Here is a 21183-nt window from a genome sequence, read left to right as displayed (position 1 = left end):
GGTGGGGGGTGGGGGGGAAGCAGGGAGATCCCAAACCGGCGGCCGAGGGGGGTGGGGGTGTGAGAGCCGCGGCCGCTGCGAGCGCTGCAGATAGGAGACAAAAGAGGCACGAAGTTACTCTCGCAACTTGGACTTACAAAAACGAGGCGGCGGCCGGAGGGAAAAGCCGCCCGCGCTCGGGCTCTCGAGACTTTTTTCGTCGCTCTTCGCATTTTTTCCCCGGCTCCCGCGACCGCCCCGGGGCCGGGCGCCGCCGATGGCCGCGGCCCCCCGCGCCCGGCCGTGACGCCCAAGCGGGCCCCGCCGGGCGCCGCCGCCCCGGGGCCGGCCCCGCATGCCGGGCGCTGCCCGCCGCCCCGCGCCGCTCCCCTCTATGCGGCCGTAGGGCGCGCGGCGCGGCAGGGCTCACCATGTCGATGCTCCCGACTTTTGGCTTCACCCAAGAGCAAGTGGCCTGCGTCTGCGAGGTGCTCCAGCAAGGCGGCAACATCGAGCGGCTGGGGCGGTTCCTCTGGTCCCTCCCTGCCTGCGAGCACCTCCACAAGAACGAGAGCGTCCTGAAGGCCAAGGCGGTGGTGGCCTTCCACCGGGGCAACTTCCGCGAGCTCTACAAGATCCTGGAGAGCCACCAGTTCTCGGCGCACAACCACCCCAAGCTTCAGCAGCTCTGGCTGAAGGCGCACTACATCGAGGCGGAGAAGCTGCGGGGGCGACCCCTAGGGGCGGTGGGCAAGTACCGGGTGCGCCGCAAGTTCCCGCTGCCCCGCTCCATCTGGGACGGCGAGGAGACCAGCTACTGCTTCAAGGAGAAGAGCCGCAGCGTCCTCCGAGAGTGGTACGCCCACAACCCCTACCCGTCCCCCCGCGAGAAGCGGGAGCTGGCCGAGGCCACCGGCCTCACCACCACCCAGGTCAGCAACTGGTTCAAGAACCGCCGGCAGCGGGACCGCGCCGCCGAGGCCAAGGAAAGGTACGGCTTCCCACGGCTTCCCCCGGCGCCCGCGGCTCCCCGACCCCGCTGCTCACCCCGAGTCTCTCTATTTGCCCTGGCCCCCGCTGCGGAAGGCTCGCCGGGAGGGAATGGGGGCTCGCCGCTTCGGGGGCGCCCAGAGAACCAGAGGCGAGCGAGCTGGGCGCTCGACGAAGGCGTCTGTGCACCAAAAGTAGCCCCGGGAGAGGCGGCCGAGACCCGTTCCCGGCCGACACCCCACTCCCCGTACAGCCGGCGCGGCGGCCTCGGGGCAGCCCCGGCTGCCAGGGACGCTTCACACGGCCTGCGACGACTCCTGGTTAAGCAGCGCTGCCGCCTCCTATCCGTCGCAACCCGGCGTGGAGCCCAGCCAGGAGCCGTGGCCGGAGGTGCCCGCGCGGGTTCGTGGCCCGTCAGGAGAGGCCGGCGGCGGCGGGGCCCAAAGGCAGGGGCTCCGCGCCCCGCACGGCTCAGAGCGTGTCCTTGAGGGTTCCCCGGTGCAGAAAGGGGCAGCCGGGGGGCAGCCGGCAAGGCGTGGGTCTGAACCTTGGTAGCAAATATGTCCTCTGTCCCGGGCTCCTGGACAAGGACTGAGTGGAGCAACTTCCTGCCTCACTCATGACCTTGCAGCTCTTATTCGTTACCCAGCAAGGTGCTCATGAACGCACGTCAATAGGTGTGTGTTCTTAGGCCGAATATGATTCTGCATTTGTGTTTTTCTCGTTAAGTGGAGGGAAGGGACCATTAATCGCCGGGAAGAGGTTAATGCCTACATCCCTGGCTATTCGGGATGATTTTTCTACCAGCAGTCCCTGTGCCTTAGGAAGACGGTTCGAAGAAACAAAAAGGGTCCTCTTGCTGCGTTCACTAGCTCACTGAACTGCCCGGTCCCTACAGGCAATCGTACGATCGTATGATCTGCGCGGGTAATTAGCGGATCAAAGTCCTGTAGACCCGTGCCTCCGAGGAGAATTCTATCTTTGATTTCTGCCAACCGTGTTTTGGAAACAGGCAGCGCCGCGGCTGCACTGCCGTGCAGCCCCGCAGATTCGGGCACAGATTTGCTCTATTCATTTCCCGAAACTGTGCTAGCGCTTTAATTTTCCTTCAAATCCTCACAAGTGTTGGTTTTACGAGATGTTAGAGATCCTTTTTATTGCTGATAGCAGGGACTCACCTTCAAATATCCAAAGGAAATGAAGGTTACACTTATTCCATTCCTTTTTTTCCCCGAGGAATCAAATTTTAAAGGTCTCCAGAGACAAATAATATTTTTGACATTGAAAAATACACTCAACCTAATATTACACTCCAGGCGTTTGAAAACAGACCGTTCATGTGATTGCCATCCACTCAAAGAAACCTGTTCAAACAGAGCTTTCTTGTCTATTTTTATTTTTTTTGTCACTAAGTGTCTCCAGCCACATCATGCAGCCCTTAGTGAGGAAAACCCGTCAGCACAATAGCTTAATTTCTCTCGACCAAATCCTGCAGGATAGGGCCCCTCTGCCAGATAGTGTGTTACAAAACTTCCGCATAAGCTTTTAAATAGGCTTGCACTGTCTTCAGTAGTTCAGGCAGAGCGGTGTCTAAAGTATTTCTACGAGGGCTATGCAGGCCTCATAAGCCTTGCCTAGACGGCAACCCCGACCCCTTCTTGTCACTCACATTACCGGGAAAAAAAAAAACATTTATAGATATATAAATATATAGAATATATCTGCAAGGGCTTGGCCCGCCTCCAGCGATTTCTTGGTATTTACCCGGTGATGAATTTCGAAACTATGTCCTGCCTTTCCGAGCCTTTATCGGCAGGCGCACCGGTGGTGCCGGCTGCCCCCTCCGCGGAACCCTGCGAGGGTCATCCTAGCTGCGCCCACGCCGCTCCAGGAGGGGACGGAGGAGCAGCGGCGGGCGTGGGGAATATTTCCCGAGAGGGCCGGGGAAAGCAGCGGGTTAACTGTTCACTTTCCTTATCGTCCATATTGGGCTATGTTTAGAGCTTGAAGCTCAGGGCGAGGGGAAAAAAACCCATGTCCAGTTACTTAAGCAAAAGACTTTCCCTCCTGATGTGAGGCTGTTCTGCTGCACGGAGCCATCCTGCCTGCAGCTCTCCGGGCTTTGGCCTTTTCAGGAGAAATTATGGCTGAACACCTCTTCAGCTCCTAGAGCAGTTTTAAAGTTAAAAAGTCTTTCTTTAAAATATCTATTTTTTTAAATAAAGTCTTCTTCCCTTCCATTCCGCCCCTTCCTCATGCTGTGCAAACTCTTTGGACACAGAAAATTACAGTTTGGCAAAGTGACACTTTCCGCGGGGCTGGTGGGAGACTGTTCACAAGCTCAGCGGACCTTAGACCCAAGTACCAGATGAAGAGGTCTTGGAGGTTGGCAGAGTTTTTAAACCTACAGTTTTTGCACTCCCCTCCGCTCGCTGCTCCCTGGAGCCAGCTCCCCGCCGCCCCCGCTCCCGCGGTGCGCACCCCGGAGCGACGGCCACATGGTGATTTCCCTCCCTCTTTTGTGTTTCCTATAGGGAAAACAACGAGAATTCCAACTCCAACAGCCACAACCCGCTCTCGGCGTCTATGAACGGGAATAAGACAGTTTTGGGGAGCTCAGAGGACGAGAAGACGCCGTCAGGGACCCCGGATCACACTTCCTCCAGCCCCGCGCTGCTGCTCGGCTCCAACCCCGGGCTGCAGCCCCTGCACGGCCTGGGCCACCCCCAGGGCCCCAGCGCCATCCCCGTGCCCAGCGGCGACCCCATGCACCATCACAGCTTGCAGGACTCCATTCTCAACCCCATGTCATCTAACTTGGTCGATCTGGGCTCTTAAAACCGTGTACACGCTCACTCCTTCGCGCCAGCCCTCCTTTCCTCCATTTTTCAGTGTTTTTTTTTTTTTTTTTTTTTTTTTTTTAACCTTTTTTCTTTAATCTTACCAGGGACTTCGAAGCAATGACAAACACCTTAGTGGAAGTGTTGTGCCCTTTGGGAGCAGGCCGGCTGCAGGTTTGCAAGGTAGTGGACTCTGCTGTGGGTAGCTGATATTGTGAAAAGCCTTAAGGGTTGCTTACAGGCGTTTTCAGGCGTGTAAGGACTGTTGGAACCGTGATTTTCACGGCAGGCTGTAAGGCTGATAGTTGTAGCAGCTCGTTCCAGCCTTAACTTCACAAATCTCTCAGTGTTGTCACTCGACTGGGCCGGTCTGTATGGGAAGAGGCACATTGTAATATTTTTTTTTTTGGGGGGGTGGGGAAGAAAGGGGAACGCAAGGCTGCTCTTGCCATGCCTGTTTGAAAGTTACACGTCGCTCCCGTTATTCTATTGTAGTTATGTATCCGTGGCAGGTGTACGATGTACAATTTCAACTAAGATTACAAAAGCTGTAGTCAAAATATAGCAGCAACACGCGCTCTAGGCAGACTCTGTAACCTTCTTGTAGCTGATGCTATGCAGAGAGACAGCTTCTTTGACCTCGTCCATGTGGTGCTTTCGCCATTTGCTGGGTGGGAAAGGAAGTGATGGCCCGGCTCCGGCCCGAAAGAAGGCAGAGGTAGATTTTCCACTCGGTGTGCAACGCGGGCTGGAGCGGGCTTTAAAAAGAAAACAGGAATTGCTGCTCAAGTTTAGACCTAAACGACAGTATCAACCGCAAGTCACTCACCTTAGTTTTGTTTATTGTTTATATTATGTGAATACATTCTTTGGAAAATATTTCTGCTTTTATTTTATAATAAAATTTAGAAATTTAGCTCGGCGTATGGCTGCTTCACTCGCCCGCAGGGTGTTTTCGGGTTCAGTCCTTAGCGGGGCAGGGCTGGCGTCCTAATGGGGACGCCGGGGAAGGCAGTGTCGGGTGGTCAGAGCCCCGCCACCCTGCCCGGTTTGGCCCGGGCACGTCGGGGCCCTTGCCGGCCCTGTCCGGGGAAGCGCTGAACGCCGGGAGCAGCTGAAGTCGCCCTGCGGGAGCGGAGAGCCAAGGGCACGGGGAAGGACGGGCGGTGCGAGCCTTGGAAGAGGAGAGCTCGCCCACCTGCTCTCCGAGGGCACGGCCGTGCAGGCTGCGGGCTTTTCTGCCCCGGTGTCCGCCTGCCCCGGCAAAAAGCCGCCCCCTCTCCCCCCCACCTCGTCCCGAAAGCGGGTGGGCAAACCGAGGGTGGCCGGACCCCGCTCCGGGGTCCAGCACGTCTGGGTGGCAAATGCCTTTCCTGTCCCTGCGGGATGCTGGGAAAGGGATTTCTCTGTTCCTCTCCTTTTTCTTTCTTTCTTTCTTTCTTTCTTTCTTTCTTCTTTCTTTCTTTCTTTCTTGCTTTCTTGCTTTCTTGCTTTCTTGCTTTCTTGCTTTCTTGCTTTCTTGCTTTCTTGCTTTCTTGCTTTCTTGCTTTCTTTCTTTTTATTTTCCTTTTCTGTAAGCACCGGTGGCCAGAGAGACAGGCAGGTTGCTTGCCAGTTTGCCCCATTAAAAGAGCGCAGGACTTTTGCAGCTTGCACCCTCGCTGTCCGTCTTTGCTAGAAGCCGAATATGTTATGTGCTTAAAATGTTCTCAGAACTTCCAAACAGCTTTATACCTTCATTTTTGGTCTTTTAAAATCTTCTTTGGAATTATTTTCTTGTGAAAAATAAACCAAGAAAACGATTTGACTTCAAGCGGCATAGAAAAAATGTGTAGATCAGCAAAGATCGTGTCCAGGTTTCAGATGCTGGCTGAAATTTCAATCAGTGGGAGTGTTGTGCGGGCAGTGTCCTAATTTGATGTAATCTGGGTCTGGATTAGCGCCTCTGTGCGTTTGCGGATGCCCGCTAAAAGCACATTTCTCTGAGGTCCCATTAAAAGTCTATCGAAGGGAATGTATGGATGTCGGTAATGGGGAGATTCGGTCTCCGAAAAAGCTCTCCCTTAGTCGCGGTTTTCTCGTTATGCTGGAGTGCAGCGGGGTGCAATATTTTATTGGAGACAATGCGGTATATTCGGGTTTATGTTTCCCCCGCTTCTGCATTTTGGTGTGATTTTTTCAGCAGCAGCAGAGATGAGTTGGCTGATGCCTGTGCTGTGGGAGCATACCAGTGTGTCCTTACGTGCATTAGGGTCTGAATAGAGGATCCTGTTATTTCCGTTGAGAGGCATCTAATAATTTTAGCTATGGATTTTAATTCTTTGAAAACAAACATTTTGCAAGTAGAGGAACCACTGCTTCCTAGAGCTACAGAAGATCTCTGCTCCCTGTAAAATAACACACACAGTGGTGCAGTATGGCAAAGAATTAATTAATTGGACAGTTAATTATTTTGTATTTTTGTACATAGAAATGAGTTTAGGAAGGAAAACAGAATGTCTGGGTTAATAAAACATGGCCTCGAAACCGAAATAAAGCCTTAAGGCTTTGCCCGCTGGAGAAAGAAAAAATGAGAAAGAGTAAAGCCAAGATGGGGAATATTTAAAGAGGCAGTATGAAAACAGGATGGGGTTTACGTGATTAATAAAAGGTCATATTGCACAGAGGAGGCAGAATTCGATCGGGGAAAGCAAATGAAGAGTTGACACGGTGAGAAAGGCCCTTTGAGAGAGTGGGGTCTGTAAAAACTCATGTACGTTTCAGTGAGGATCACTTATATATGGATGAATTAAGAGACAGTGAGTCGCTGAAGCCACTTAAAGATGGCTAGAAACAGAAATCATGCAGTAAGAAAAAAATTCTGCAGGTCAATCTGGCATTAAGGATGCACACAGCTCAAAGCCCCTATGATGGGACGTGTGTAATGCAACCTGAAACCCCGAACATGTTAAAACTCATTTTATCAGACCGTACTTGCCTTAGTACTGATGTTTGGTAAATTAGCCCAAATCCCTCCAATTTTCCACGCACAAAAAAAGTTCCCGATAGAGGAATATGCCGAAACTGACGTGACTAATCCTTGGTTTTAAATAGATTAGTTATGATTCACTAGCATTAGGTTACATGGGACATATCTCAGGGTTGGCTGTTCCTGGGGTACCCGCATGGCTTTCAGGGCATAAATAAAAAGACGGTTCGGTTCCGGCAGGTTTTATCATGAAACTTCCCCTGGCTACCCTCGAACTGAGGCCAGGATGTGGCAGACAAACTGCACGGCAGATCCCCTTTAGCTTGGACAATCTGGGAAGAACCGCACTCTCTGTCTGTCTCATAGGCACACAGACATACCTATATGTACATACACACCCATATATATGTATGTGTATATGTAATATATATGTATGCAGTGATTGACCTCAAAATATAATCTTACCAAATTACACAATGTAATTGTGCATTTGTAATTCAGCATTTGCGGCCCAGAAAATGTAAATGGAGTCATTCCTTTAGATTGTAGGATGCTGAATATTCACGTGTACTAGGGCAGAGGTTCTTTTCCTGCTGTATTTTGTTGTATGAGCGCTCACGGACATGGTGCTGTGCTGAAGAGACCCATGAGAGAAATAGCTCATTTGAGACAGAAAACAGCTCTAGCCTTCCTGACAAGGCGCAGCTCGTCCCTCTGATGGGGAAATACTGATGGATGCGATGAGAGAGCATCCCGACAGGCTACTGGATATGCGGCACAATTTCCGCCAATTTTCTGGGGACAGGTAGCAAGTTTATAGGACGAAGAGCCTTTCCTATGAATAGGAGACCGTATGCCAGAGCTTGCTGGTTGAACACCTTCCAGCTGCGAGCCCTTCAAGGCCCTTGGGGGTAATCAGGACTCTCATCTCCAAGGCTGGGTGGCTGCATTTTCCTTTGGATAATATAAGCCATTTTGGAGACACTCGACGTGATCTACACGGGAGAAGTCGCCCGCTTGGCATATTTTTGCTAGCTACCTTGGATAAAGCTCCTTTGCCCCTTCTCCCCAGACCTGGTGCAGCAGTTTGGGCCTAAAGAACGTCTCAATGTGTTTGAGGGGGGCTGCTGTAGCCCCGGAACCAAAAGCCTTGGGAGTGCCCCTGACTGCCCAGCGATGTTTGTGTAAGGCACTGGGGTTCCTGTTACCAGACCCGGAAACAAAATCTCTTGCCTTCTTTAGGAGAAACAAATGCAGCCCAGTATGAGCAAGCAGGCTTTTGCCTTGAACAAACCCTCATTTGAGCATGACAAATAATGTAGGGGGGTGGCGATGAAAACACTGGGCACTGGCCCTAACTGCAGAGCTCTTTAACTTCTTCTGCTTAGTGAATCAAAACGCTGAGGGTCAGGCAGCCAAGAAAAATATACTGAAGGGAACTTTGAGTGCTTCAGTACACAAGGAAAAGGTGAGGGTTTTGTCTGAAGGAGAGTAGCTCTGGGATTTGGAAAAAAATACATAAACCTCGGAGCTGAGCTGCGGGATAACCTTCTTCCTATTTTACTGCGGGGAGCGGTGCTCAAAGCTTCCCCTCCATGCATCAAGGAGGCGCCTCCTTGCTCGGGAAGAAGGTCCATCTCCTTGCTATTAAAATAAATGGGAGGAGGGGATCGTTTATTAGCGACTTTTTTTTTCTTTTTTTTTTTCTTTTTTTTTTTTTTTTTTTTTTCCCCGTGATTGAGTAAGAACACTCCATCTCCAGGTCTGAATATCAGATCCGCCTTTATCCAGAGTCCCAGTGTGCAGCTGGCCGGCAGACCACCTCCAGCCTAAGCCGTGTAAGAAAAAAAAATCCCCTACTTTTAAACACTACCCCGCCCCCCCCCCCAAAAAAAAGAAAAAAAAAAAAGCAGCAAACAACCAAACAACAACAAAACCAAAGCATAAACAAACAAAACCAAGAAGACCCAGTCAGACACACCAAAACAAATTGGGACCTCACCAAGAGTCTGGGACGGAGAGGCTGGTTTAGTGGACATAAGGTGGACAAACAGGTAAAATGTCAAATCAGCACACAGTACTGGTAAGAAAAGGACGGTAGGAGAGGAGAAATCACTTGGAAAGATGAAAATCGCACATGTGCTTCTGATGACCCCATCAGATGCGAAGTCCTCCAGGAAATACATATTTGAAACAGCCAGGAAAAACAAACATGCCTTTTATAGACTTACTTGTCCCGCCATGAAAAATGCAAACCTCGGTATGGTGCGTGTGTACCCAGGGGGTGGGAGGCAGGAAGGGGGAATAGATTTTGTAAAGAATCCGTTGAAAGCTACCTTCATCAGGAATATTCATTTGCTTTGCCCTGCTCTCCAAGAATAGGCTGCAGCGTCAAAACCGAGGCAGCATTTGGAGTGTGAGACGAACATCTGAGTCTGAAAAGTGACTGTCAGGAGCTCGTCTGGGTGTGAACCCAGGCAAGACTGGCTGGCAACATGGAGAAAGAAAAAAACCGGGGTGTGTGGAGAGTTATGAAGAGGAACTTTATTAAGTCTACAGTTTTTTGCAAAGCTGGACAAATTCCAATGAATTATATTGAGAGCGATTTCTAGTCGTGCAGGAGTTTGGGTCTGGGCAGAAGTACTCCCAGCCGCGCCGTTCCAAAGCGATGTAGACGTGCTGGAGGTCGAGGGAGAGAGCAGGGAACTAGATCAGAGAGCACTTTAGCAGTAAAGGTTTCACCGTTCCTCACCCCGAACCCCGACCACCCTCTCCACGGAGCCGAACACGGTGCGGGCAGGCTCCGACGGGACATCTGATCCCGCTCCCCACTTTTCTTCCCTTTCTTTCCCACCTCCTCCGGAAGGTGAGCATCTGCTGTCCCCGCGGCGGGGCTCGGCTTTTGCCCGGTGCTTTGGAAACGCCGGCGGCAGGTGCCCCGGGGGGAAGTGGCCCCCTCGGCAGCGGGTGGACCCACGCGTGGGGACACGCTGTCCTTCACAAGGACGTGTCCTGCTCCCCTTCGCCGCCCAACGCAAAACCGGGGGAGCGGGGCAAGGGCACGGCCTCCCCTGGGCACAGGGGATCCTGGAGCCGGTGAACGGGGCTCCCCGGGTGCTGCGGGGCCAGGAACGGCCGTGTTTCCCTCTGTACCGTGACATACTCGGTTACGAGCACGGTGCTCGGGCGAGCATCCGCAGCGCAGTGCACCACGCACCGAGCGGGGCCACGTCTGGAGCTGGGGAAAGGAGGGGACATAGAACAATTATTAACAGTTTGGGACATCGTTCTTAAGAACGTGTCAAGAGCACACCCAAAAAAATATCAACAACTGGAAAGTCAGGACGCTTAGGAAACCTCCCTGATCCAAATGAAAACAGACGTGGGGCAGAGACGCGTTGGAGCGCTGAGTGGGGCGCGGAGCCGGGCGGCGCGGGCCCCACGGGTAGCCGTGGAGAGAGTGGCGTGGGATTGGGGTTTGTCTCTGAGCAGGTCACCTAGCTGCTTCTCCGAATTAGTGGATGATCCCACCTCACTGGCGCTTTTAGCAGAAACAAAGGCGGTCAGAGGGAAGAGGAGTCGCTGACTGACACGGGGCTCTGCTGCTGCTGCGAATGCATGCGAATCCGGCTCTGTCTCCCCAAGCGTGTCCAGAAAATGCTTTCCCTTCTATAGGTGCGGCAAATCCCCGAAGGTGTGGTGTCTTTACGGTATGGTTTCGTTGGGAGAAAAGCCCGAGATCCCTTTTAGCTTGGAGGGGTCAATTTATTTTTTCTTTTTCGGGCGAGACTGGTATAGCCAAAGCGACAGTGTTTCCCACCTTATCGGGTATTTGAGATCTGATGGCCGGTCTCCGAGATGCCGTTCCCGAGGGGGATCTCCGTAGGTGGAGGGCAGCCAGTCGCTGTCCCGTAATTACCCTAAATCGAGTGTATTTATCACCTGGCCTAGTGTCAGTGGGAAGGGGCATTGCCCCGCTGGGGCACAACGGCGAGCTCTGTCCGGGGACGTAGTCTCGCCAGCCTGCCCTTGACCCCCGCCGCCCTGCAAAGACACAGAAGGCCCCTGCGATCGGCCCCGAGGGCGGGGGGAACGCAGTCCCCCGTAAGTGCCCAGCCGCGCCCCGACTCCCCCTCCCCGGGGTCGGCGCTGCTTGAATGGGCTCGCCGGAGCCGGGGTAGCCCGGAGAGACGCAGAGAGCGGCTGCGGTGTTAGAACGAGGGAAGGCTCAAGCCTGCTGCCTACCCGCTCGCTTGGCATGCATTGCCATTTCGATGGTATCTGCTTTTGGAGTCATTTTATGGCTGGGGGAAATCTAATCCAGTGAAGAGAAAGGAAGAGAATACTGTTGGCATTGAATGAACTCGGTGTGGTAATTTTCGGGCAAATGTGCGAGTTTCCATGCCAAAGCTAAGTGTTTTCTCGTCGGGTCTGCTCATATTCTGAAGGGAGGTGAAGACACCATTTAAGAAATCCAGCTGGTTGCAAATCATACATTTAATCTCTCAGCTGGAATGATTTAATGGATCAGTATCGAGTAACAGCACTGGAAAAGTAGCCTCCTAAAAAAACAGAGATAAATCCTGATTGAATAATAGTAAATGAAAACCGTGGATTACAGCGACTGCAAGACAGTATTTTCTTTGCAGTTTTCGAAAGATGCCCCCTCAGAGGGGCCAATCGAGCCGACAAAGCCCCGCGTGCCGGTTTGATGTTGGCGGGGGCAGGTCCCGGCCGCTGCCGTGCCCCCGCTTAATCCGCCTGGGTGCGGGTTCCCCACTCGCTCCTCAAGCCCTGGGCACCTTCCGAAACAGCTTGTGCGCTGCGCAAGCAGCAGGGACAAGCTCTAGCGCCGGCGCTCGGTGGCCGGGCGAACGCCGACATGCCCGGGCCAGAGGCGGGCCTGAGGCAGGGGACATCGGCGGAGGCAGCGCGGGGCTCCTCCTGAGGGGACCGTCAGCCCCCAGCCGCGGCGGCGGCCTTGCCGTAACCCACCCGTCTGCCTCGGGCCGGCCCAGGGGCCTCGCCGGGATTCTTCTTTTTCCATCAGAGAAGACGTAGAGGGGGGAAGGAAATATTAACGACGGGAAAAGTGGAATTTTTCCTCGAAATGTGAAAACAGAAGAACAAACCCGTTGCCCCTCTCTGTCATTTTGGGTGGTGTGAGAGACAGAAGGAGAGGGATCTGCACCCTGAAGCAGTATCGGGGTGGCAGGGAAAGACGTGGAGCACAGGACCCGTCTTCCCGCTCTGCCGCAGCGCGGTGCCGGTGGGACCATCGGGGGTCGATGAAGCGGCGGGGTCCCCTCCGGCCACCGGGGCTCCGGGGGCTTTTTTAACCCTTCTGTTGTCGGAACTTTAAGAGCAGTTCGGGCAAAGCCGTCATCGAAGACAGGATAGCGGGCGGGAGTGCAAGAGCACTTGACTCGCCTCCCCTGGCCGAGGAGAAGGTCATTACCGCGCCTAATTAAAAGCAATTCCTCGGTTGGCGGCTGCTTCCCATTTGCATTAACCCGGGAGTTAGGCTGGCCCTCACCATCCCTTCCGTGTCGCCGCTCGGACCTCAGGGTGGGGGGCTGGCAAGCGGGACCACGGCTTCTGACCCCAAAAGCCCCACGAGAGACCATCCCGCACCTCGCTCTGCCCTGCGAGCTGGGTGAGGGTAGAACAGGACCGAGGCGTCAGCACACGCATGGCCGCTGTCCGCACACCCGTGCGCGCTACCCGAGCTGCCCTTCTTGGTCCTGCGACGGCGAGGGGCCGGGGATTTACTAATTATTATTATTATTATTATTATTATTATTATTATTATTATTATTATTATTATTATTATTATTATTATTATTATTTTCTAAAAACATTTTATTATTTCTTCACAGCTCGGAGTAAGAGGGTGAGAGGTGAGTTTGCGCTCACGTTTCCCGCTGTTTCGTGTTACCGACCCTGTCACCGTAGGTGAGCGTGCCCGCAGGGCGCTGGGAGGGGGTACCCTCGGAGGGTAGGGGCACACACTTTTGCCTTAGGTTATTTTACTGCGGACAAAGATGAGCGGCTGGACGCGGTAGCGCGGCAGGAGCCGCCCTGCAGCCCGCCCGGCCGGGCCGAGCAGCGTCGCCCTTATAAGGAATGTAATTCAAGGGCGAATGTCGTCAGCGCGCCATTAGCACATTTTTGTCATTAAATGTACTACACTAGTAATAGTTGTTTATATTTACAGGGCATTCTTGAACGCAAATCACATGCTCAAATCATCCCGAGATGAATGTGGAGCCGGTGAAAGTCAGTACTTTCCGAGGACGGTTTTGGTGGCAAAGGCAGCTCGGGTCAAAGCCAGTTTAGTTTGCTGTCACCTATTTTTAGGTATAGAAATCTAAAAGAAGTTAAAGAAACGGGACATAGAAAAAAATCTCAGAAAGCATTGTAAATCTCAATTTATTTTTTCTTTGTTCGCATAATCATGAACACAATCTCAGCCTCTTTCTAAAAATCTTACTGTGTGTATGCACTGTATATTAATCTGAATCTAAATTTAAAACCATTACTTCATTTCAGAAGACCTCTCCAAAACTTTTCTACCATTTCAATGTCTTACAAGGTTTTTACATAGAAAGTTTGTTAAAATTCTAATTTCTTTTTCTGCAGGTGATATGGACTTTGACAAATTGATATATTTCCTATTAATACTTTTTGCATTATCATAAATTTATTAGTATAAGCTTTTGACAAAAATCTCCACCTGCCTGGTCTGTTGAAATCATAGCTACTGTCACCCTGCTCATTTCTGTAAGAGAAGTAAAACATCTATTCTGAAAAGTGGTCATTTGCACTAACCAGAAAACAGTTGATAAGAAATCTGAAGGACTCAAAGGTGCTATTTAACATGTTACTTTCAGTCTATACAATCACTATGATTACTTTTTCTATTAAGTGACTCATGTCCAACAAACATGTAAGTGGATATGTGTACAATTTCTATTTAGATACAATATGCTTTATGTGTGTTTAATATTATTAGTAACAGTATAGATTCATGGGTGTTTAATGTTATAAGTAACAGTATAGCTACAGAAATTAAAATAATAAATTCTTTCTAAAGTATTTGAAAAATATTTGTGTCTTTTCCTTGATTTGTTTTTCAGCCAAAGGCTAAAGCCTGGCCCTGTTCTTTTCAAAGACAGTGACAAAGTTCCCACCTACACCCCAAGGAGAGTTTTTTCATGGACTTTGGATCAAGTCCATAGCATGAGTCAATTTAAGAAGTGGTTAATTCTCTATCATAGAAATGTACATTGCCTCTGCTTAAATTGCATCTCGAGGATTTTTCCACCCCCATATTCTAGGGTCCTAGATGAAATTATTTGGTAAAAATTTCCCTGAAATTGGTCCAGCCCTCTCTATCCTTCCCCCACACCACGTACTTACCTCCAGTTTGGGACCTGCTCTAGGTGGTACCACTCTTACACAAACCCATTATTTTTGCCCTCTGACCTGTCTTCCCCATAATCATTCAGCAAATGTATAAGGAGATGCGGGGAGTCACTGGAGCCCCAGCAGCAGCACCAGAAAAGAAAGACCCATGCTCCCCATTCTTCATTTCTGGCATTAACTCCCCTACTTTCTTCACTCTGCAATCTCCCCAGCCTCCCTTCAATGAATATGCCCCAGGACATGTGGTTTTACGTGAGTAGGAATGACTTTAATGTCCTCTGCAAGTAAGAGAAAATGCATCCACCCCTTGCCACTCACCACCAACTAAAAGGAAAGAGTCAGGGTCTCTTTGGATGCAGTCCCTTTGGAAGACCAGGCTGTTTGGGTACATTCATTCAGTTGTAATGAAAACAGCTGACTTTGACTAAGTCATCTACTACCAAATTCTCCAAGGACAACAATGCATCCAGCACCGGGCAGGGGCAAGGCACTGCTGGAGGATGATGGGCCCCTCCTGCAGCCTGGCCACTCCCAGATGTCCCCCAGCAGCTGGTGCATGTTCGTATCTGCCATACCTATCTCTCTCTGCTCAGCCAGCTTCAGCAGGGGGGGAAAGGTGAGCCCCTTGCTGCATTTTCAGCTTGCTGTCAGTCTGTGCTCCATATAGTTTGGCTGGACCCCAGAGCTCGCCTGGGACTCTTCAGATCACATCTGTGTTTGATTACATCTGTTTGGAGCATCTGTTTATGTCTATCTGTGGCATTATAAAGGAATCTCTGAGGCCTGTTTTGTTGTGTCATGCAGAAATGAAATGGTGTCAGCAAGTCAGCGCTGCAGCACCGTCAGGGACCCAGCAACCAGAGCAGAGCCCAGGGAAGTGAGGAGAGGGGGCCACAGGGAGGAGCACATGGATGGTTGGGTTTTATCCACCAACATCAGCGCATGGACCCACCGCCACCAGCACTCACTGACATTTCATCTGCAAAATCTTCGTGTGTTTATGTATGTCCAGAAGAGACATTGTCATAATTAATATTTCCCCATTTCTTGCAAATCCCTACTGTCCAAGGAGTGAATAAAGCTGGGTAGGTGGGAAGAGTTTGTACATTTGTGTGTATTTCCCAAATAATGACTTGGAAACCTGTGTTTGCTGGTCCCAGTGCTTCCTGCTCAGGTGTAAATCACTGGCATCTCCAGCTGGTGCAGCAGTACTGGCTGGGGAAGACCAGAGGGGAAGAAGTGAGGACAGAAGCCAGACAGAGCTTATAGAACTCAGCATTTATTTATGGCATAATAGCAATTAATCTCACCTTTTAACTTTGTGGCAACTGTATCTAGTCTCTGGTTACATGCAACCAGAAACAAAATCACTGTGTACAATCAGGTCAGTGACACTGATATTTCATAAATCTTCTGTCATTTACAAACAGGTAAGTTTTATCCAGTCGAAATAGGTGGTGGAAGGCAGCGCTGCATTTTTTCTGTGGTTGTGTTGAAATGGTGGATTTGCAAATGCAGTGGGTTGGTTTTTTTAACTAGCTGTGGAGACCTAATTGACAATGCTTAAAAAAAAAAGGGGGACAAAATATTTTCAGGAACCCACACTCAACTCTTCAAAACAGGCAAGACTGCTAATCTGACTGTCCATTGCAGAGTGAAGGTCAGCAAGAAGAACACCCAGTATGACCTGTGTGCTTCAGGATACTGGTACGGCTACAGGCACCTGTAAGCAAAAGCATCAGAAGCATTTTACAGCTGAGCAATATGGGACAGGGAACTGGCTAACAAGCCTGGAATTCCAAACTCCTGATAGCCCAGTGTTATCTCAAACACCTTTTAAGACTCATTTGTAGATGAAAACTCTCAGCCAAAAGAGCCTTATAAATTCCTTGAGCATCTGAGAAAGACAGGTGGAAGTGTCACTGACATATTTTCCCATGTGCTTCATCAAGTCTTGCCCCCTCTGCCCATCAAGTTTAGCGTTGTCCATTGGGGCTGGCATTGCTGTGACCTCTGAAGAATGCTGCTATTAATTACACAGCTTTGCTCTCTCACACTGCAAAGCCACAAACCTGTATTTTACCTTTCACTACCATCAGCATTCTCTACCACAATACAATAATAGTTGCAGGTTTTGTGACCTGATAGGACATAGCACAGTGTACAGTTAACATTTCATCAGAGCCTGTTTACCCAGAATTCCCCACCATTTCCAAAGAAATGGTGATTTGGGCAGAGTTTCACTGGCAAAATGCTGTCAGTAAGTCATTGTTTCTGTGATGAAAAAAAATCTTGCAGTTGATGCACATGGTCTCTAAGGGGTGCTCATTTCCTTTTATTTGTTGATAGAATTATTCCTTCTAGAAACAAATATGGCTTCGAGGAGAAATTGTTTAGCCACTCTCATTTTATTGCATGGCATTCACTGATTAAGTCCCCTGTTGCAAGCTTATACTTTACCTTTCAGTGTCATCAGTGATGGATCTGTCCACCTCCAAATATAAAAGGAGGCACCCATAAACATAAGGTATAATGAGCTCTAGAAGCAACAGCGTCCAGTGCTTAGATTGTGAGTCTTGTTGGCACAGACTTGAAAAATGTCCAGGTATCTGTTCTATGCATATGGGATATTTTATACTTCTCTGTCTTTACTAGGGAAAAGACACACATCCTGATTTGACCCTGCTGAAGAATAGATCCCCTTAAATATGTCTTACATTTTATGTACTGTTGTACAAATTCATACCAATCTCTTTGCTACATCTCAGACTGCTTCTGTTGATTTTCCCCAAAGTTTTGCCAGTTTGTCCCTACAGTTCAAATAATACTGTCCTTAATTTAACATAATGAGGCAGTGGAGTGGGATCACATGACAGCTATTTCAACTATATTATGAGATAAACAAACATCCAAATCAGTTACCACAGCTTGGACTGGCACAGCAATGAAATGAAGAGGGATATCCACCCTGACATTCACTAGCTTGCCTTATTTTTACTATCTATTAATTACTTTTCATAGACATCTTTATGCTAGGTTTTTTTTTTCCATTAGGCAAATTTCATATAGTTAATTTTTACCAACTTTTTTTCTTTCTGGATTTCTTTGCTTCATTCTCAATTCAGCAACATTTCCTAACCCAGTGTAATTTCAAAGTGTCAGTGATATGCATTGTATTCCCTCTAATTGTTAATGAAGATATCAAAGATGATGTCAAATACTGCTCTCACTAAATACTCCTTTCTTTCTTTGATACACTACCATTAACCCTGATGATTTTTTTTTTTTTAGAGCCATTCAGGCATTTTTGCAACTTCATGCATTCTCTCAGGAATTTAAAATTAATTTCCAGGTAAGCTTTTACTATGCAACTGTCTAATAAAATGCACATATTGTATCTCTTTCAACATCCAGTTTTCGGTTTAGATAGGAAAATGAATTATTAGTTTTCCATGTCAGGATTCTTTCTTGACAACCCTATTGTAATCAGTTTGCACATGTAAAAGAGGTCCAATGCTTCCCTGAAGTCATTATTTTATTGCACATGTGGTATAAAACAAGGACTAACTTTAAGCCCCAGGTATGAGGAGGATCCAGGAAAGGTGACAGCAGTGAGGGAAAGTTGTCATGTGGAATAATTAACTTAGTGCATGAATTGTTTTGACATGGGCCACTACTTGTAATTGTTTTTCCTAGAGGATTTCAACATTTTCCCCTCACAGGGGAGGATAAGACCCTTGGAGTTTCCAGGACAAGGTTTGGGTTGGATGCACATCCATGGCAGGCTGCATACAGTCAACAAGGCAACCTCAGAGTGGAAAACTTTGTAGTAAAAACTAAGAAAAATTCACAATAAAAATATTTTGCTATCTGAAAATACAGAATAATATAATCAAGAAAGGACAACTTCCTGGGGAAAGAAGGGGAATAAATTCTCAATGAGACCTCAATTAATTTTTTTTTTTTTTTTTGGCAAATATCTCATCCTGTTCCTTCCAACATCAGAGATTTATCTCTTAATATACTGATTTCAAAACGACATGACTCTAAACATCCCATTTATAGTAGGCTGGGAGAAGCCTCCTGGAGTAACCAGAAACCATAGGTTAGAAAGAAGGGAGAAGTGTTAATGATAAGCAGGGTACATGCAGAATATTTGAATGGACCTCTGGGACTATGAAATCTAAGCATCAAAAGCAAAGTAAACCAAATCTTTAAATTTTTTTTGGCCTGCATGTCAGTGGAGACATCAATTCTGCACCAGTCAATCATATTTTACAAAAAAAAAGTCTTTACTAGTACCAAAAACTAATTTCTTATCCTCTAGCATCTTCACTTTCTATCATTTGACAAAAAAAGACATATATTTGTTCAGCTGCCATAAAATTTGGCAGTCCACTTGCCACAGTTACAGGTCAGACTGGTCAACAGGCCCTCCTACGTGCCTCTTCTGCTTGCCTCTTGTGCAGCTGGTCTGACTTCCACAGCACACCGTCAGGGGGCATGTATCACCCAGCGCCAGATTTTGGCCCCCTTCTCCACTTCCCCAAGCACGCTGACAAGGGCCATCGGTCTCCAAGCCGATTTTAGCCTTGGAACCTGCAGCTGCGCAGCTGCTCCCCAGACCATTCCATTACAGCAGGGTTCCTGTCTGCCCCAGCTGCCCCATGCTCAGCCTGCTGTAGGCTGGGGTCCCTCATGTTGGGAGCTATTCCACAGTTTCCAGCTGTAGCTTTGGGAAGAGAGAACCAGTCCCAGGATTCTGGGGCTGACTGGAGCCATAGCATTGCCTCCTCCAGAGGACCCCTCCACGCCACAGCGTCCCGCTTCCTCCTCAGTTCCTTCAACAGCCGCTGCCACAGTACCTGACACGGAGGAACACACGCGGGCGTGAAGCTCGCTCATGCAAAACACATAACGCAAACACTTGTCCGTCACCTCTTTGTCCATCGCTCATCTGGCCCCACGGAGTCAGCCCGTGTCTCGACCGGGCCGCTCCCAGAGGTCGCAGGGGTGAGCCGGCAGGGTGGCGGTGACCGGCAGGGTGGCGATGACCACCGGCAGGGGTGGCGGTGACCGGCAGGGATGGCGGTGATGGGCAGGATGGCGGTGACCCAGCAAGGGTGGCGGTGACGGGCAGGCTGGCGGTGGCAGCGCAGTGTCCCGGCGCTGTCCCACCCGCGGCCGTCCGGCGCTCCCCGCCGCGGGCGCTCCCCGCGGGCGGCGCGGGGCCAGGCCGTGCCCGCAGCGCCACCTGCTGGCCACGGACGGGCACGGCGGCGGCGCGGGCTCCGCTGGCTGCCGGCGCGGCCCCGGGCGCGGCCCCGCGCTGCTCCGGGCACCGCGCGGCGAAGAGAGGCGCTTCTGCTCCCCTGGCAAGCGCTGTCACAGGCGCTCATCAGCTAATGAGGGTTTTCCACCCTTATAGGCAGGCGGCTGGGAACTGATTAGTGGGATTCTAAAGAAGAAAAACTTTGCGATTCCCATTCTCCTGGTGTATTAATAAACCCCAAATTTTATGATACAATGATACTTTATGACACTTGAGAATCCGTTAAAGCTTAGTGAAGATGTCACATTCCAGACATTTCATCCCTGTATGATTTAGACACCTCAGATTAACGACAGCAGGAGGTCTCACCCGTGATGGCCTCAGGCTCACACATTGCTCACGCCCGTTGCGTCTCAGTAGCACCATCAAGAAGAAAAACATCTACAAAAAAAGATGAGAGGGCCCCAGTTCTCGTCCAATTCTCATTTCACCTTCTCCAATTCTGAGTTTCTCAACTGAATCAACTCCAGCAGAGTTGCTCATCATTTAAACCAGGGTGAGAGCAAAGTCATGGGTTTTCTGGTCCAGAGGTGAGACATGAGACGGTTGTAACAGAGGGAGTGGGAAGTCCTGAGGAAAAAGATCTGTTGCTGACACTGCTGCCATGGAGACTGGAGACTGGACAGGGAAGACCGGGGCAGTCTTGGGAGTGAAGGATCAGGAGCCAATCGCAGGTCAGTGCAGAACATTACCTGTTTATTCAGGTGAGAAGAGTCAGCAGTCCCAGTCCAGCTGGCTGGTGATTCTCAGGGCTGTTTTCTAAAGCACTTTTTTCTTAGGAACACAGGAATAGGCACACTGTATCAGGCTTAGCCATCCAATCCACTGGCCGTGCCTGACACTGACTCATTGAACATGCTGCAGAGAGAGTCATGGGAACCCTCTTGTGTCAGTGCCTTGCAAATACCTGCTTCATTTCTGTGCCCTAAGCAGGGACTAGACCCCAAGGCAAGGGGTTAGTTCTAATCCATTTCAGTAACTGCATGTGTAGGAGTGTTACCCAGTTCTTGCCTGAGATTGCTAGCTACGGTTCTAACTTCTCTAGGTCACTCATGAGGGCCTAAGGATGCTCAAGTCCAGGTCATTTGTGCACACTCTTTCCAGCCTCTTTCCCTAGCTTCCCACACATGAGAGCAAATACTTCCTCTGTTAAAGTGCTAGATTCTCATCCTATCACCCAGTTTCTATCCAGTGGGTGATGGTTCACATTGCACACTGTGTTCTTAAATGCAGAAACAGATGCTGTTCATGTATATTTCATTGAGCCGACCTGTTATGCAAACCGAGGCAGTGACTGATAAAGCTCGCAAATTCCTTTGTCCATAAATTCATGACGTGCCCTACATTCTGCCGCCATGCTGCCATGCACATCTCAGCCCTTCTGGTTAAAGCAGCTTCTCCTTGAACCTGGCAAATGTGACAACTGTTAAAATATGTTACATTGTCTGTAGAAGTCACGTGTTCTCTATTTCTAAATGAGTTAATGCAGCTACAGTTTAAATTTTTTTAAATAATCCATTACCTGCTTAACTGATTAGGTGTTGACATTGATTTCATTTGAGTATGTTGAGGAGGTCTTGTCAGACCTTGTTAAGCTAGAAATGCTTCTGCCACCACTCATACATGACAGCAGCCTCATTTTCTAA

The 21183-nt window shown here is 49.7% G+C and overlaps 1 protein-coding gene across 1 annotated transcript; it reads left to right on the top strand.

The window, feature by feature from the left end:
* The first annotated feature begins 375 nt into the window (after window positions 1-375).
* SIX2 (SIX homeobox 2) lies at window positions 376-4725 on the top strand. The gene is made up of 2 exons (XM_053938318.1): window positions 376-970; window positions 3504-4725. Exons 1-2 carry the CDS (start codon window positions 411-413, stop codon window positions 3805-3807), a joined length of 864 nt encoding a protein of 287 aa, XP_053794293.1. The 5' UTR covers window positions 376-410; the 3' UTR covers window positions 3808-4725.
* Window positions 4726-21183: the final 16458 nt, after the last annotated feature.

Source organism: Vidua chalybeata, chromosome 3 (assembly GCF_026979565.1).
Source record: "Vidua chalybeata isolate OUT-0048 chromosome 3, bVidCha1 merged haplotype, whole genome shotgun sequence".
In the NCBI taxonomy this organism is placed as follows: Eukaryota; Metazoa; Chordata; class Aves; order Passeriformes; family Viduidae; genus Vidua; species Vidua chalybeata.
Note: the sequence above shows the minus strand (reverse complement) of the source record. Positions and strands in the feature narration are given on the sequence as shown.